General features: G+C 44.0%; 1 protein-coding gene across 1 annotated transcript in view; it reads left to right on the top strand.

Moving 5' to 3' along the window:
* LOC311141140 (whirlin-like) overlaps window positions 1–13585 on the top strand; it is a gene marked incomplete at both ends in the record, with an annotated part of 94033 nt that extends 80448 nt beyond the window's left edge. The window contains 6 exons of the mRNA XM_084176394.1: window positions 448–642; window positions 1982–2574; window positions 2710–2783; window positions 3444–3616; window positions 3958–4083; window positions 13391–13585. Coding sequence (XP_084032520.1) covers window positions 448–642; window positions 1982–2574; window positions 2710–2783; window positions 3444–3616; window positions 3958–4083; window positions 13391–13585 — 1356 coding nt within the window. The remainder of the gene's footprint in view (window positions 1–447; window positions 643–1981; window positions 2575–2709; window positions 2784–3443; window positions 3617–3957; window positions 4084–13390) is intronic.
* Between the last annotated feature and the right edge of the window lie 582 nt (window positions 13586–14167).

Here is a 14167-nt window from a genome sequence, read left to right as displayed (position 1 = left end):
TTTTCACCTGTTATTGAACACTTTTTTACATCCAGCACCTGCTCTATGTCAAATAGGCACTCTATATAACCTATAGGGCCTCTATGTAACCTATAGGGCTTCTATATAACCTATAGGGCTTCTATATAACCTATAGGGCCTCTATATAACCTATAGGGCCTCTATATAACCTATAGGGCTTCTATATAACCTATAGGGCCTCTATGAAACCTATAGGGACTCTATGTAACCTATAGGGCTTCTATATAACCTATAGGGCTTCTATATAACCTATAGGGCTTCTATATAACCTATAGGGCCTCTATATAACCTATAGGGCTTCTATATAATCTGTAGGGCCTCTATATAACCTATAGGGACTCTATGTAACCGATAGGGCCTCTATGTAACTATAATAGGGCATTTATGTAACTCTATTGGGCCTTGTTGACTGTTTCTCCGCTACAGTTAACCCTGCTGTCTGAGGTACGTAGCCTGGTGGCTCCCCAGGACCTGGAGCTGTATGATGGGCTGGTGCTGCACCGTGAGAGGGAGGCTCTGAAGGCCTGGCATGGAGAAAAAGGAACGTTGCACCCACACAGCCGCTGTGTACACACAGAGCCCTCAGCCAGCCACACCCACTCCAACCCCACCACGAGAAAGGTTTGACCCTAAATGACACCCTATCCCTTATACAGTGGACTACTTTTGACCAGTGCCCCATGGGCCCGGTATGTGCATGTGTGCCTATTCGAGTCTATGGTGCGTGTGTGTTTGATTTCCTCCAGGCATCCTTAAAAAATATTTTCTGTCATCAATTGGATCTGTCGCCAGTGTCAAATTAAATAGAGCAGCGATTTCAGATGAGATTACTGAGCTGCAGTACCAGTGTAGCGTTGATGTTTCACTGAATCACTGTGGCCCAGATCAGTTGAATGGGACCTCATTCTGCCAGGGCACAGTCACTCTACAAAACACTCTATAACCATCCAATTGAGGCCCAGCCACCCTGTAATAGAAACTGTTAAAAGTGTTTGTATCCTCAATGGCACCCTATTCCCTATTTAGTGCTATACGTTTGGCCAGACTCTGGCTCTGGTCAAAAGTAATGCAGTATACAGAATAGGGTGCCAGTGGAGATTATGTGTGTGTGTGTGTGTGTGTGTGTGTGTGTGTGTGTGTGTGTGTGTGTGTGTGTGTGTGTGTGTGTGTGTGTGTGTGTGTGTGTGTGTGTGTGTGTGTGTGTGTGTGTGTGTGTGTGTGTGTGCGTGTGTGTGCGTGCGACTGTGCGTGCGCGTGTGTGTGTCAGTTTCCCCATGGTCCAAGGTAACAGTGTTGCTTTCTGTTGGTTGGCTGGTTTTGGTGATTACCATGGTCCACTCTCTGCTTGTATAATTGGCCTCGTTGACATCCTATTACTATAGCTGTAAAATCACACCCTTAGTAAACAAGTAATTGCAGCTAATTTATATTGTATGCACTAAATTAACTTCCTGTGTTAATTGATAATTTAAGTCTTTAGTCACGGTTCAGGGTTAATGTTTCAGCACATTATTGTCATACAACATTGCACTGGGATGCAGGTCAGTGAGTCTATGGCTGGGCCTGTTTATTTTGAATGATAAGTTAAAGTAAACAGGTGAAGTCATATTGTAACACACAAAACCTTGTGTCTCTTTCAGCATGAGTGCCCACATGGTGACAGTGTAGAGCAAGATCCAGGAGCATGCACTAATGTTCTACCTGACATTACATTGGTGAGTCTGTATAAGTTTGAGGTTGTTCTGGTCTGATGGAAATAATAGTCAGGTTTTATGTGCATGAGTGGCAAATTAGACTTAAATGCTAATCTTTGTGTACAATGCATTTGAAGGTGAGGCATGAATGTGGATTTGAAGGTGACTCTCTCCATTAAAAAAACATTTTCGGTGACCTTCGACTGAGTTTGTAATGTTTGTTTGTACAACTTTTCTGTACAAACAATGTCCTTTTGTGTTTCTAGAAAGAAGTGCAGTCTACAGCTGAATCTCCTCCGTCCTTCAAGCCTTCTCTTCCCCCCGGCCATACCCAGACCAGATACCCCAGGGAGAGGGACCCTTCCAAGCGCCCCTCATCCAGACACTCCCAGTCTGGCCTGATCTTTACTGCCCCCACCAGGCTACACCAGGAATGTCACCACAAATCCCTCAAAGCCTTCAGCTCCTCCAACCACCAAACCTCCACCTCCCCTAGTTCTGACTTCCATCACACCTGTCCCAACCCTGGCCACCAAAACAGCCCCAACCCTGGCACCAACCACAGTGCCTATCCAAGCTCTGGTCATCAGACATCCATAAACTCTCTTCACCACACCTGCCAAAACTCCCTCCACATCTCCACCCCAACCTCTGACCACAACCCCCACCACCACCACCCCCACCAAGGCTGCCCCAGCTCTGGCCACCATACCTGCCCCGGCTCCCTTCATCACAACCCCTTGTGGTTCCCCTCTGCTCCTCCAAACAAGGAGACGACCATCAAGCACCCCATCTTCAGATCCTGTTCCAATGAGAAGCGTGCTACCTCCACTAAGACTGCCTCCCCTTGTCTCTCACCGTGTCCCTCCCCTGGTCTCTCCCCATGTCTGTCCCCCTGTCCCTCCCCCTGTCCCACTCTCGCTGTGCTGAGGCCACCCCCCTGTAGCCCAGACAGACCCTGCTCTCCCTGCTCTCCCTGTTCTCCCTCCCTCAGCCAGGGAGGTCAATGTGTCATGGCAGATGTACACAGACTGACTGCTGAGGTCAGGCCCCAGCCCCAGCAGAGAGGTAAAGGTCAATGTGTGTCTATGTGCTTTTGTGCAAACCTGCCTGTGTTTCTGTGTGTGTATCGCTTTACATGCTTGTACCCTGCGTGTACGAAACATTAGGAACACGTGCTCTTTCCATGACATAGACTGACCAGGTGAATCCAGGTCAAAGATATGATCCCTTATTGATGCCACTTGTTAAATCCACATCAAATCAGTGTAGATGAAGGGGAGGAGACAGGTTAAAGAATGATTTTTAAGCCTTGACAATTGAGACATGGATTGTGTATGTGTGCAATTTAGAGGGTGAAAGGTCAAGACAAAAGATTGAAGTGCCTTTGAACAGGGTATGGTAGTAGGTGCCAGGCGCACCAGTTTGAGTGTGTCAAGAACTGCAACGCAGCTGGGTTTTTCACGCTCAACAGTTTCCCATCTGTATCAAGAATGGTCCACCACCCAAAGGACATCCAGCCAACTTGACACAACTGTGGGAAGCATTGGAGTCAACATGGGCCAGCATCCCTGTGGAACGCTTTCGACACCTTGTAGAGTCCATGCCCCGACAAATTGAGGCAGTTCTGAGGGCAAAAGGGGGTGCAATTCAATATTAGGAAGGTGTTCCTAATGTTTTGTACACTCAGTGTATATATAATCAAATCTATTTATTCTGTGTATCCAGGCGCCACATTGTCCCAGCTGTCAGACAGTGGTCAGACTCTGAGTGAGGACAGTGGGGTGGATATTGCTGAGGCAGGAGGGCTGAGTAAAGACAGCAGTCCTCGGCCCAGTAAGAACCAGGCCACACAGGAGTCCCAAGGGGCCCAGGGACCTGCAGCACAGGCATCCAAACAGGTGAGGGCCACCAAGGGCCCATATCACAACAGAAATAACATGTTGGGGTCTCAAATGGAACCCTTTTCCATATGTAGTGTACTACGTTTGACCAGGGCTCATAAGTAGTGCCCTATCTAGGGAATAGGGTGCCATTTGGGACGCACAACATGACATTCATAAATCTCTGAGTTTCACAACACTCTGTTTTGCGTTTTCACAAAGTCATGGTTTGCCACACGTTTTATTTCACTACCCTCAGTGCCTGTCCATCCCTTGACCGTAGTGTATGTCTTGTTTTTATGTCTTTTTGTCCTCTTTCTATGTCCTCATTCTATGATGTATTCTTGTGTTCCCTGCAGCATCCTGGCTCTCCAGTGGCCACCCCTACCCTGGTACATGTGGTAAAGAATGCCAATACTTTGGGTATCGCTATAGAGGGAGGGGCAAACACACGCCAGCTGCTGCCACGCATCGTCACCATTCAGGTGAGAGAGAGAGACTCTGCATCCCAAATAGCACTCTAGTCCCAAAATAGTGCACCACTTTTGACCAGGGCTCATGGGGCTCTGGGTAAAAGGAGATGATTCTGCATCACTTTATCATACTCCTACATGTAGGATAACTCTGAACATGAATGCAGCATGATGAAGACTACACAGGGCTTTCGTACTGTGATGTCTGTAAATAGTAAGAACTACTTCATCCTATGTGGATGTAGACCCCCCCCCCCCTCCCCCCCCCCCCCCCCCATGTTGCGCCTGAAGGTGTGCGCATACACATACTTATACATATTGTACTGTTCATGAGTGCAATATGCATAACAGCAAGCATAAAAAATGACAGCATTACCATTTTCACTTTCATCCTAAATGTGACTTTCCCCCGAGCATCTGTTTATGTGCGTAATAACAGCGTATATTTGCATTGATAAGAATCTCAAAGCAGGTCAAGGATTCTCTCCTGGGGATTTGTAACTTTGTTGAAGAAAGTTTTCTACCACCTGGTTAGTCTCAGGAGTCTTGGATTGGATGATCTATTCAGGTCACCAGGGCCCATATTCACTAGGAACGAAACGGAAGCAAACCCAAACAGGGAGGGTCTACCTGAACTTGTCCAATAAGGAACACGTTTTTTCATTTTTCGTTTTCAGGTGTGAGTGGACCGACATAGTCATTGTGAGAGGACTTACATGTGTATTTACATATTATTCTCAAGAACAGCCTTGAGGTGTTTGTGTGACGGTACAGAGATTTCTATATCAATGGCTCCTCATGAACAGCCCCCATACATCTCAGTAGTCCAATAGAGTCCTGTTGGGCAGAATCCCACACATTTATAGGTTCATCTAACACAACAGTCGCTGCCCGCCCATTATCAACACAGCAGGGATATCACGTCGCCTCATTAGTCCAATAATTTCCCCCCACCATTTAATGGTACTGTCTCTGATTCAGTAACAGTCAATAGCTGTTTTCCAAATGGCAACCTATTTCCTGCTTATATAGTCCCTACACTCTTAGAAAAAACGGTGCTATCTAGAGCCTAAAACGATTCTTCGGCTGTCCCCAGAGGGGAACCCTTTGAAGAACCCATTTTGGTGCCAGGTAGAACCCTTTTGAGTTCCATGTAGAAACCTTTCCACACAGGGTTCTACCTGGAACCAAAAAGGGTTCTACTTGGAACCAAAAATGGTTCTCCTATGGGGACAGCCAAATAACCCTATTGAAACCCTTTTTTCTTAGAGTGTATGGGCCCTGGTCAAAATGAGTGCACTACATAGGGAATAGGGTGCTATTTGACACGGAGACATTAGGTAGGCTCTGAATGGCCATATACAGAATTATAAGTGACATGGTTGAAGAGGTTATTTCAGGATATGACAGTCAACAATAATGGGATTTTATTGTTTTACTGACTTAATGATATGGAGCCTTAACACATCTGGGGATTTGGTGCAATAAGAAGATGATAAACAATAGGTTGTCACGCAATGGGTTGCCATGGCAGGCACAGCCAATTTCAAGGCTCTGCAGCAGCTATTGCATAACGCTAGAGTGCCATTGCTTTCCAAAGAGTAAACATAGTTAGTTAGTTGGAATTCCTTCCCCCACTGTCGTAATGAAGGTAGATTGCGGGGTGCTTCAACTTAAGTGTGGACTACTTCTGCTGTCCACTATAATTGTTGTTAGGGTGATATGATTAGTGTTGTTACATCCCACACTCATATTTTTCTTCCTGGCACTGATTCTGCTGATAGCGGATAACTATTTTGAAGATGGGTCTACTTGCAATAACTGTGATATGGGAGGGGGGGGGGGGGGGAGGGGGGGGGGGGGAGGGGTTGTCTTGATGGATAGCCAGGGGCACACTCCATCAATCAGACATCATTTACAAATGATCAGATCAGAGGCAGTATTGATGACCAGGGTTGTTCTCTTGATAAATGCGTGAATTTGACAATTTTCCTGTCCTGGTAAGCATTCAAAATGTAACGAGTACTTTTGGGTGTCAGGGTATGAAGTAAAAAATTATTATTATTATTTTTTTTTTTTTGGAATGTAGTGGAGTAAAAGTAAATATAAATAGTAAAGTAAAGTACAGATACTCCCAAAAACCACTTAAGTAATACTTTAAAGTATTTTCACTTAAGTACTTTATACCACTGATCATTATTCACGATTCATTCAGTATTATCCGTAATCATGGTAGAAACATTGTATTCTTATTTACAATAAAAGTGACTCCAAAATGACACAATACATTATTTACCATTCGTATCTATTGAGCACAAAATAATCTGAAATACAACCAAAACAACCAGCAAATGCATCCAACAAATTTGTAGTCACAAGCTTGATGTAGTCACTGCGTGCTATGAATATGGGACCAAATAATACCTTTTTACTACTTTAATACACATACAGTATAAGGGAATCTGTCCCAATACTTTTGCTCCCCTAAAATGGGGGTACTATGTACAAAAAGTGCTGTAATTTCTAAACGGTTCACGCGATATGGATGAAAATACAAAGAAATGAAAGCTGACAGTCTGCACTTTAACCTCGTAGTCATTGTTTGATTTCAAATCCAAAGTTTTGAAGTACAGTGGCTTGCAAAAGTATTCATCCCCCTTGGCATTTTTCCTATTTTGTTGGCTTACAACCTGGAATTAAAATTGATTTTTGGGGGGTTTGTATCATTTGATTTACACAACATGCCTACCACTTTGAAGATGCAAAATATTTTTTATTGTGAAACAAACAAGAAATAAGACAGAAAAACAGAAAACTTGAGCGTGCATAACTATTCACCCCTCCCAAAGTCAATACTTTGTAGAGCCACCTTTTGCAGCAATTACAGCTACAAGTCTCTTGGGGTATGTCTCTATAAGCTTGGCACATCTAGCCACTGGGATTTCTGCCCGTTCTTCAAGGCAAAACTGCTCCAGCTCCAAGTTGGATGGGTTCCGCTGGTGTACAGCAATCTTTAAGTCATACCACAGATTCTCAATTGGATTGAGGTCTGGGCTTTGACTAGGCCATTCCAAGACATTTAAATGTTTCCCCTTAAACCACTCGAGTGTTGCTTTAGCAGTATGCTTAGGGTCATTGTCCTGCTGGAAGGTGAACCTCCGTCCCAGTCTAAAATCTCTGGAAGACTGAAACAGGTTTACCTCAAGAATTTCCCTGTATTTAGCGCCATCCATCATTCCTTCAATTCTGACCAGTTTCCCAGTCCCTGCCGATGGTGCTGCTTGCTTGGTGGTGCCCCTTGCTAAGTGGTGTTGCAGACTCTGAGGCCTTTCAGAATAGGTGTATATATACTGAGATCATGTGACAGATCATGTGACACTTAGATTGCCCACAGGTGGACTTTATTTAACTAATTACATTACTTCTGAAGTGAATTGGTTGCACCAGATCTTATTTAGGGGCTTCATAGCAAAGGGGGTGAATACATATGCACACACCACTTTTCCGTTATTTATGTTTAAGAATTTTTTGAAACAAGTAATATTTGTCATTTCACTTCACCAATTTGGACTATTTTGTGTATGTCCATTACATGAAATCCAAATAAAATTTAATTTAAATTACAGGTTGTAATGCAAAAAAATAGGAAAAACGCCAAGGGGGATGAATACTTTTGCAAGGCACTGTATATATACAAAAGTATGTGAACACTCCTATAAATTAGTGGAATCTGCTATTTCAGCAACACCCATTGCTGACAGGTGTATAAAATCAAGCAAACAGCCATGCAATCTCCATAGAGAAACATTGGCAGTAGAATGGCCTTACTGAAGAGCTCAGTGACTTTCAACATGGCACCGTCATAGGATGCCACCTTTCCAACAAGTCAGTCATTCAAATTTCTGCCCTGCTAGAGCTGCCCCAGTCAAACAGTAAGTGCTGTTATTGTGAATTGGAAATGTCTACAAGCATCAACGGCTCAGCCGCGAAGTGGTAGGCCACACAAGATCACAGAATGGGACCGCCGAGTGCTGAAGCCCGTAGCGCATAAAAGTCATCTGTCCTCGGTGGCAACACTCATTACCGAGTTCCAAACTGCCTCTGGAAGCAACGTCAGCACAATAACTGTTCGTCTGGAGCTTCATGAAATGGGTTTTCATGGCTGAGTAGCCAAACCGTGAATTGCAGACTCTGTTTCCTGTAGTAGTAGGTCCTTCAGAATTCCTTCATAGACTTTTCCATTACAGCTCAGAAGGTCCTGACGATAGTCCTGAGGGAACTGATCTGACGATAGTCCTGAGGGAACTGATCTGACGATAATCTGACGATATTCGTGAGGGAACTGTGGTTTGCCTTTCTTGGGTACTGCACAGACTAGTGAGTCTTTCCACAGTGGGGGAAATGTCCATCTTTTAGGCAAGCATTGAACAAATGGGTCAAAACAGGGGCAAGCTCCTCACTGTATGTCTTGAGAATCCAGGCAGGGATGCCATCTTTGTGGTTTGGTGAAAATCCCCATTTATGCCTTTGTTCTCTCTCTTATCCTGTTTCCAGTCCATGGAGGAAGGTTGTATGATCAATTCTCATTTCCTAGGCTACTAGGCATCTATTTGTTCATGCTTTTTCTTGTAAATGAACCTTAGAATGTACTGTATATGCTTGTAATAATGCCTTGTAATGCTTCTTAATGCTTGTAACTTAAGCTTTATGCCTTGTATGTGAATACATTAATTATACAATGTTCATTAATTATACAACGGGTGGGTCTAATCCTGACTGCTGATTGGTTAAAGTTACCACCGATGTCTTCCGACATTTGCAACATTGTTTCAATATTCAAATTCAATCTCCAGCTGTCCCATAGTGATGAACGTGTCAGGAGTCAGGATGAGATAGAGAGGTAGGCAGCTTTTCTCAGCCAGTCGAAATCATGAATCGGCATCATTTTTATGGATATATATAAAGAACTATCAATACAAAACAGGTAAAGCGAAACGAAGTGCAGCTAGTTTGCAGTCTTTCCAGCTTCAGTTTGAAGTGATTGTGTTAGTTGTGTTGTTGGCTAGCTCTTGAACAACTGTGTCCTGACGAGAGAGCACATTTTCTATAAGGTGAAATCGGGCATCATTAGCTCATTGTTATGGATGTATCCAAATAAATATCACTAGAAAACAGCTTAAACAAATGCAAATGCAGCTACTTTGTTGTTATTCTGGCTGCACTGTTTGACGTGACTGTAATTTAGCCGTAGTTGGCTAGCTAGCAAGCAAGGGATAAGAACATTGCCAGCCAGTATGACAATGGAACATTTCGAACGAATGACTGGGTCACGTCCATAGACACAGAACAAAAAGACTGAACGACTGGGTACCTTCTCTGGCAACAGAACCGATAGAACGAACAACCAGCTGGCTTGGGTAGCAACCCTATATTTGTGTCGGGACTATATATTGTGGAAGGATGAAATAGTATGAATAAATTCCTCAAAATAAGTTTTTTTATGAAAATATGTCAATCATTATTTGAATATGTTGGTAACCCGTTGTATAAAAGTGATAATGCCCTCGAAGCCGGTGTTTGGAAGATATATTGGCACGGTTTGCCGGCCCTCAACTTCCTCTCGGGTCTAACAACACCTGTGCCAATATATCCTCCAAACACCAGCTTCTCGGGCGTTATCACTTAAATATCTACCTTTTGATCAGGGACGGCTTGTTCAATAGGGCGATATGGGCGACGCACTGCCAAACGGGAAAAGGAAGGGATTTTTTTTCTAATCAATTATATCACGGCAACAGCAGTTATCAGTGTTCACGTCTGATCTGCCAGCCACTAAATGTCAAATCAGGCTAAAGTCGTGCTTCAAATGGCCCCGCCCGTTTTTGGGGCGATTTCAGTCAAGTTGAAAATCGCCCAGAAGTCTCTCATAGCCTGTCATGTAAAATCTATTTTTTTCACATTTCAAAGCTTTCAATACATTCTCTATGGGTGTCTGTGGGCTTGCACTTACGCGCTTTCGTCATACGTGACGTAACGTTGAACGTAACTAAGACAATGGCGGCTACCAGCGTCTCTGTTGCGACCTGCAGTGCGGCGTTATTTTATGTTTTTAATTTGTAGACTTAGTTTACAAACATTCTGCCAACCATGGATTTCCAGTGGTTGGTTTTGGACTGATCTTGTTGATCGTGTACATACCCGCTACGAACGGACTAAATAATGAAAACGCTGCTGGCAGCTGAATCCCAATACAGCTGGGAGACTTGGCTGGATGAGTCCCGGACAGAGAAGTGGAGCCGGCCACCTTCACCCTGGTCAGAGCGGACCGCGATCCTGGTAAGAGAGCGACTCTGTACCCCGACATTGAACTGCTTTCTGTGTCATTGCGACCTTACTATCAATTCAATTCAATTTAAGGGCTTTATTGGCATGGGAAACGTGTGTTAACATTGCCAAAGCAAAGGAAGTAGATAGTAAACAAAAGTGAAATAAACAATAAATATTAACAGTAAACATTACACTCAGAAGTTTCAAAAGAATAAAGACATTTCAAATGTCATATTATGTATATATACAGTGTTGTTACAATGTGCAAATAGTTAAAGTACAAATGGGAAAATAAATAAACATAAATATGGGTTGTATTTACAATGGTGTTTGTTCTTCACTGGTTGCCCTTTTCTTGTGGCAACAGGTCACAAATCTTGCAGCTGTGATGGCACACTGTGGTTTTTCACCCAGTAGATAAGGGAGTTTATCAAAATTGGGTTTGTTTTCGAATTCTTTGTGGATCGCTGTAATCTGAGGGAAATATGTGTCTCTAATATGGTCATACATTTGGCAGGAGGTTAGGAAGTGCAGCTCAGTTTCCACCTCATTTTGTGGGCAGTGTGCACATAGCCTGTCTTCTCTTGAGAGCCAGGTCTGCCTACGGCGGCCTTTCTCAATAGCAAGGCTATGGTCACTGAGTCTGTACATAGTCAAAGCTTTCCTTAAGTTTGGGTCAGTCACAGTGGTCAGGTATTCTGCCACTGTGTACTCTCTGTTTAGGGCCAAATAGCATTCTAGTTTGCTCTGTTTTTTTGTTTGTTCTTTCCAATGTGTCAAGTAATTCTCTTTTTGTTTTCTCATGATTTGGTTGGGTCTAATTGTGTTGTTGTTGTTGTCCTGGGGCTGTGTGGGGTCTGTTTGTGTTTGTGAACAGAGGCCCAGGACAAGCTTACTTAGGGGACTCTTCTCCAAGTTCATCTCTCTGTAGGTGATGGCTTTGTTATGGAAGGTTTGGGAATCGCTTCCTTTTAAGTGGTTACTATCTGCCCCGTGAGTTCCCCCAATTGTTTGTTACCGTTGTGTACTGTTGATAATCACAAGTTTACTGGAGAACTGAGACCAAGTAGAGACTTTGGACAGGGTGGATATGGTATAATAAAGGCAGTTTATTCAGAGGTAAAGATATCTGGAATCGCGTGCACGGACTCGTGCACGTGTGTAGGTCACCTAAATCATCAGAAAAATTGCCCCTCAGAATTTTTTCAGGAGCCGCCACTGCTTTTGATATAGACAATTCTCAGACCAATTCTTGCTAGTCAACGTCAACTCATTGCCTAATGCTTGCTTGTATATTTTAATTATCTTTATGGAGTCAGATAAACATTTTAATAGGCTAATTGCTTAGTCTTATTATGAGTCCCATGTGAGGGATATATAATATGCATATATCAAATATTACCCCACTACATCTTTGCCAGCTGCTTTCCTCCCGTTCACCTTGAAAGGAAGCATCTTGACCTGGCCAATACTGTAGGTATCAGTAGTGATGTTTGCTAATATGCTGTCTTCAACCTCCGAGCTTGGGATGTTACATGTGGTGTCCTTCCACACAGAAGAGAAGTGAAGACTCAGGGTTTCACACTCTTGTGTCTTTGTGTCATATCTCTCACTCTGGTCTTCTGGAGCTCCCATCAGCTTTTTAATGGACCAGTTTCCGCTGTCCTTGGTCCTGAGATGAGACTTCATCCTCCTAGTACCGGATCTCTCCTTAGCATGTTGGATGAGATAGGGAAAGGGGATACCTAGTCAGTTACACAACTGAATGCATTCAACCGAAACGCGTCTTTCACATTTAACCCCTCTGAATCTAATCAACGTTCACGTCATCGGCGCCCGGGGAGCAGTTGTTGTGGGAGTTAACTGCCTTGCTCAAGGGCAGAATGGTAGACCTTTCGGTTACTGGCCCAATGCTCTTAACCACTAGGCTACCTGCCATCCCAGGTATGCCACTTTGGAGCCCAGTCTCTTGTACTCACTGTCGTCCTCTGATTGGAAAGCTCTCAGCCTATCGACAATGACCTCCTTTATTTGAGGAGTCATCCATGGCTTATCAGATGTTGCGCCACCTCCCGAGTGGCGCAGTGGTCTAAGGCACTGCATCGCAGTGCTAGCTGTGCCACTAGAGATCCTGGTTCGAATCCAGGCTCTGCTGTAGCCGGCCGCAACCGGGAGACCAATGGGGCGGCGCACAATTGGCCCAGCGTCGTCCAGGGTAGGGGAGGGAATGGCCGGCAGGGAGGTAGCTCAGTTGGTAGAGCATGGTGTTTGCAACGCCAGGGTTGTGGGTTCGATTCCCACGGGGGGCCAATATGAAAATAAAAAAGAATAATGTATGCACTAACTGTAAGTCGCTCTGGATAAGAGCGTCTGCTAAATGACGTAAATGTGATGTTGCTCCTTCTGATGCGCAATGCCTGGTTGATGATAGGAGTGATTCACAGTGATTCACTGTTATTCGTTATTCACTGTGTATTTAATCCTTGTGTTACTATTTATATTTGGTATTATAATTTGTAATCTTTAACTCTGCATTGTTGGAAAGGACCTGTAAGTAATCATTTCACTCTTAGTCTACACCTAATGTTTACAAAGCATGTGACAAATCAAATGTGATTTGATTTGATTAGCCTGATGTCTCTACCCTGATGTCTTTGTCCTGATTTGTCCTGACTGATAGAAGGCCACCTGGAACAAAGCGCTATATCATTCCTCCCCTCAACCTCTTCTGACAATAAATCAAATCACCTTTGTATTTTGTCTCTCACCGTTCCTTGAAACTACAACAACGTTCTCCTCTTCACTTTGTATCTTCTCTCTCTTTAGCTCTTTATTTCTGCCACAAGGACACATCCTGTCTACAAAAGTGATTATTTAATTGATGCTTCATTATCTCTTTCTCTCTCGCCCCTTTCTCACTCCCCCCTCTGTCTCTCTGTCACTCTCCCCCCTCTCCCTCTCTCGATCTCCCCTACATCTCTCTCTCTCATAGAAGGGGGGCTCGGCACACGGTTGTAGGCAGCTGAAGGTGGGTCAGGTGATTCTGGAAGTGAATGGTGTCTCCCTGAGGGGCCGGGAGCACCAGGACGCTGCTTGCATCATCGCTGAGGCCTTCAAGTCCAAAGAGAGGGACCACATTGACTTCCTCGTCACAGAGTTAAACGCAGCCCTCCTGCAGAGCCTTTAGCAGGGTCGTATTCATTAGCCACCAGACAGAAGAAAACGGACTGAAATGCTTGTTCCTGTTTTCCTGCAGGGGCTTTAGCAGGACTTTGCACTTTAAAGAGGTGGAACGGAAGGAGAAGGAGAGAACGGAAGGAGGGAGAGGTCTGAGTGTTAATAAAGACAATCTATCTTAGTCTCTTCTAAGCCAGTTCTCCTTTCCCACTTTGGCTGTAGATCCCAACCAGGCTTGGCATGTAGAGTTATATTGCCAAAATTCATGACATTCTGCATTAAGAAGAACTCTCACCAATAGAACCTAATAGAACCTAAGAAGAACCCACCAATAGAACCTGAGGAGAACCCACCAATAGAACCTAATAGAACCTAATAATAACTCACCAATATAACCTAATAGAACATAAGAAGAACCCACCAATAAAACTAATAGCATTGAACTGAAATCTTGGAAATCACAGCTTATAACTAAAATATCAATGCTGTGATGACATTAATGATGTAATTCCATGTAGCTGCTTTTGACTGTCCCTGCTCGCTCCTCTCCAATGGGTCTGCCATTCGTAGGAGCTCTCCCCTGGAAGTGGTT

Source organism: Coregonus lavaretus (genome assembly GCF_964263955.1).
Source record: "Coregonus lavaretus genome assembly, chromosome: 14".
In the NCBI taxonomy this organism is placed as follows: Eukaryota; Metazoa; Chordata; class Actinopteri; order Salmoniformes; family Salmonidae; genus Coregonus; species Coregonus lavaretus.
Note: the sequence above shows the minus strand (reverse complement) of the source record. Positions and strands in the feature narration are given on the sequence as shown.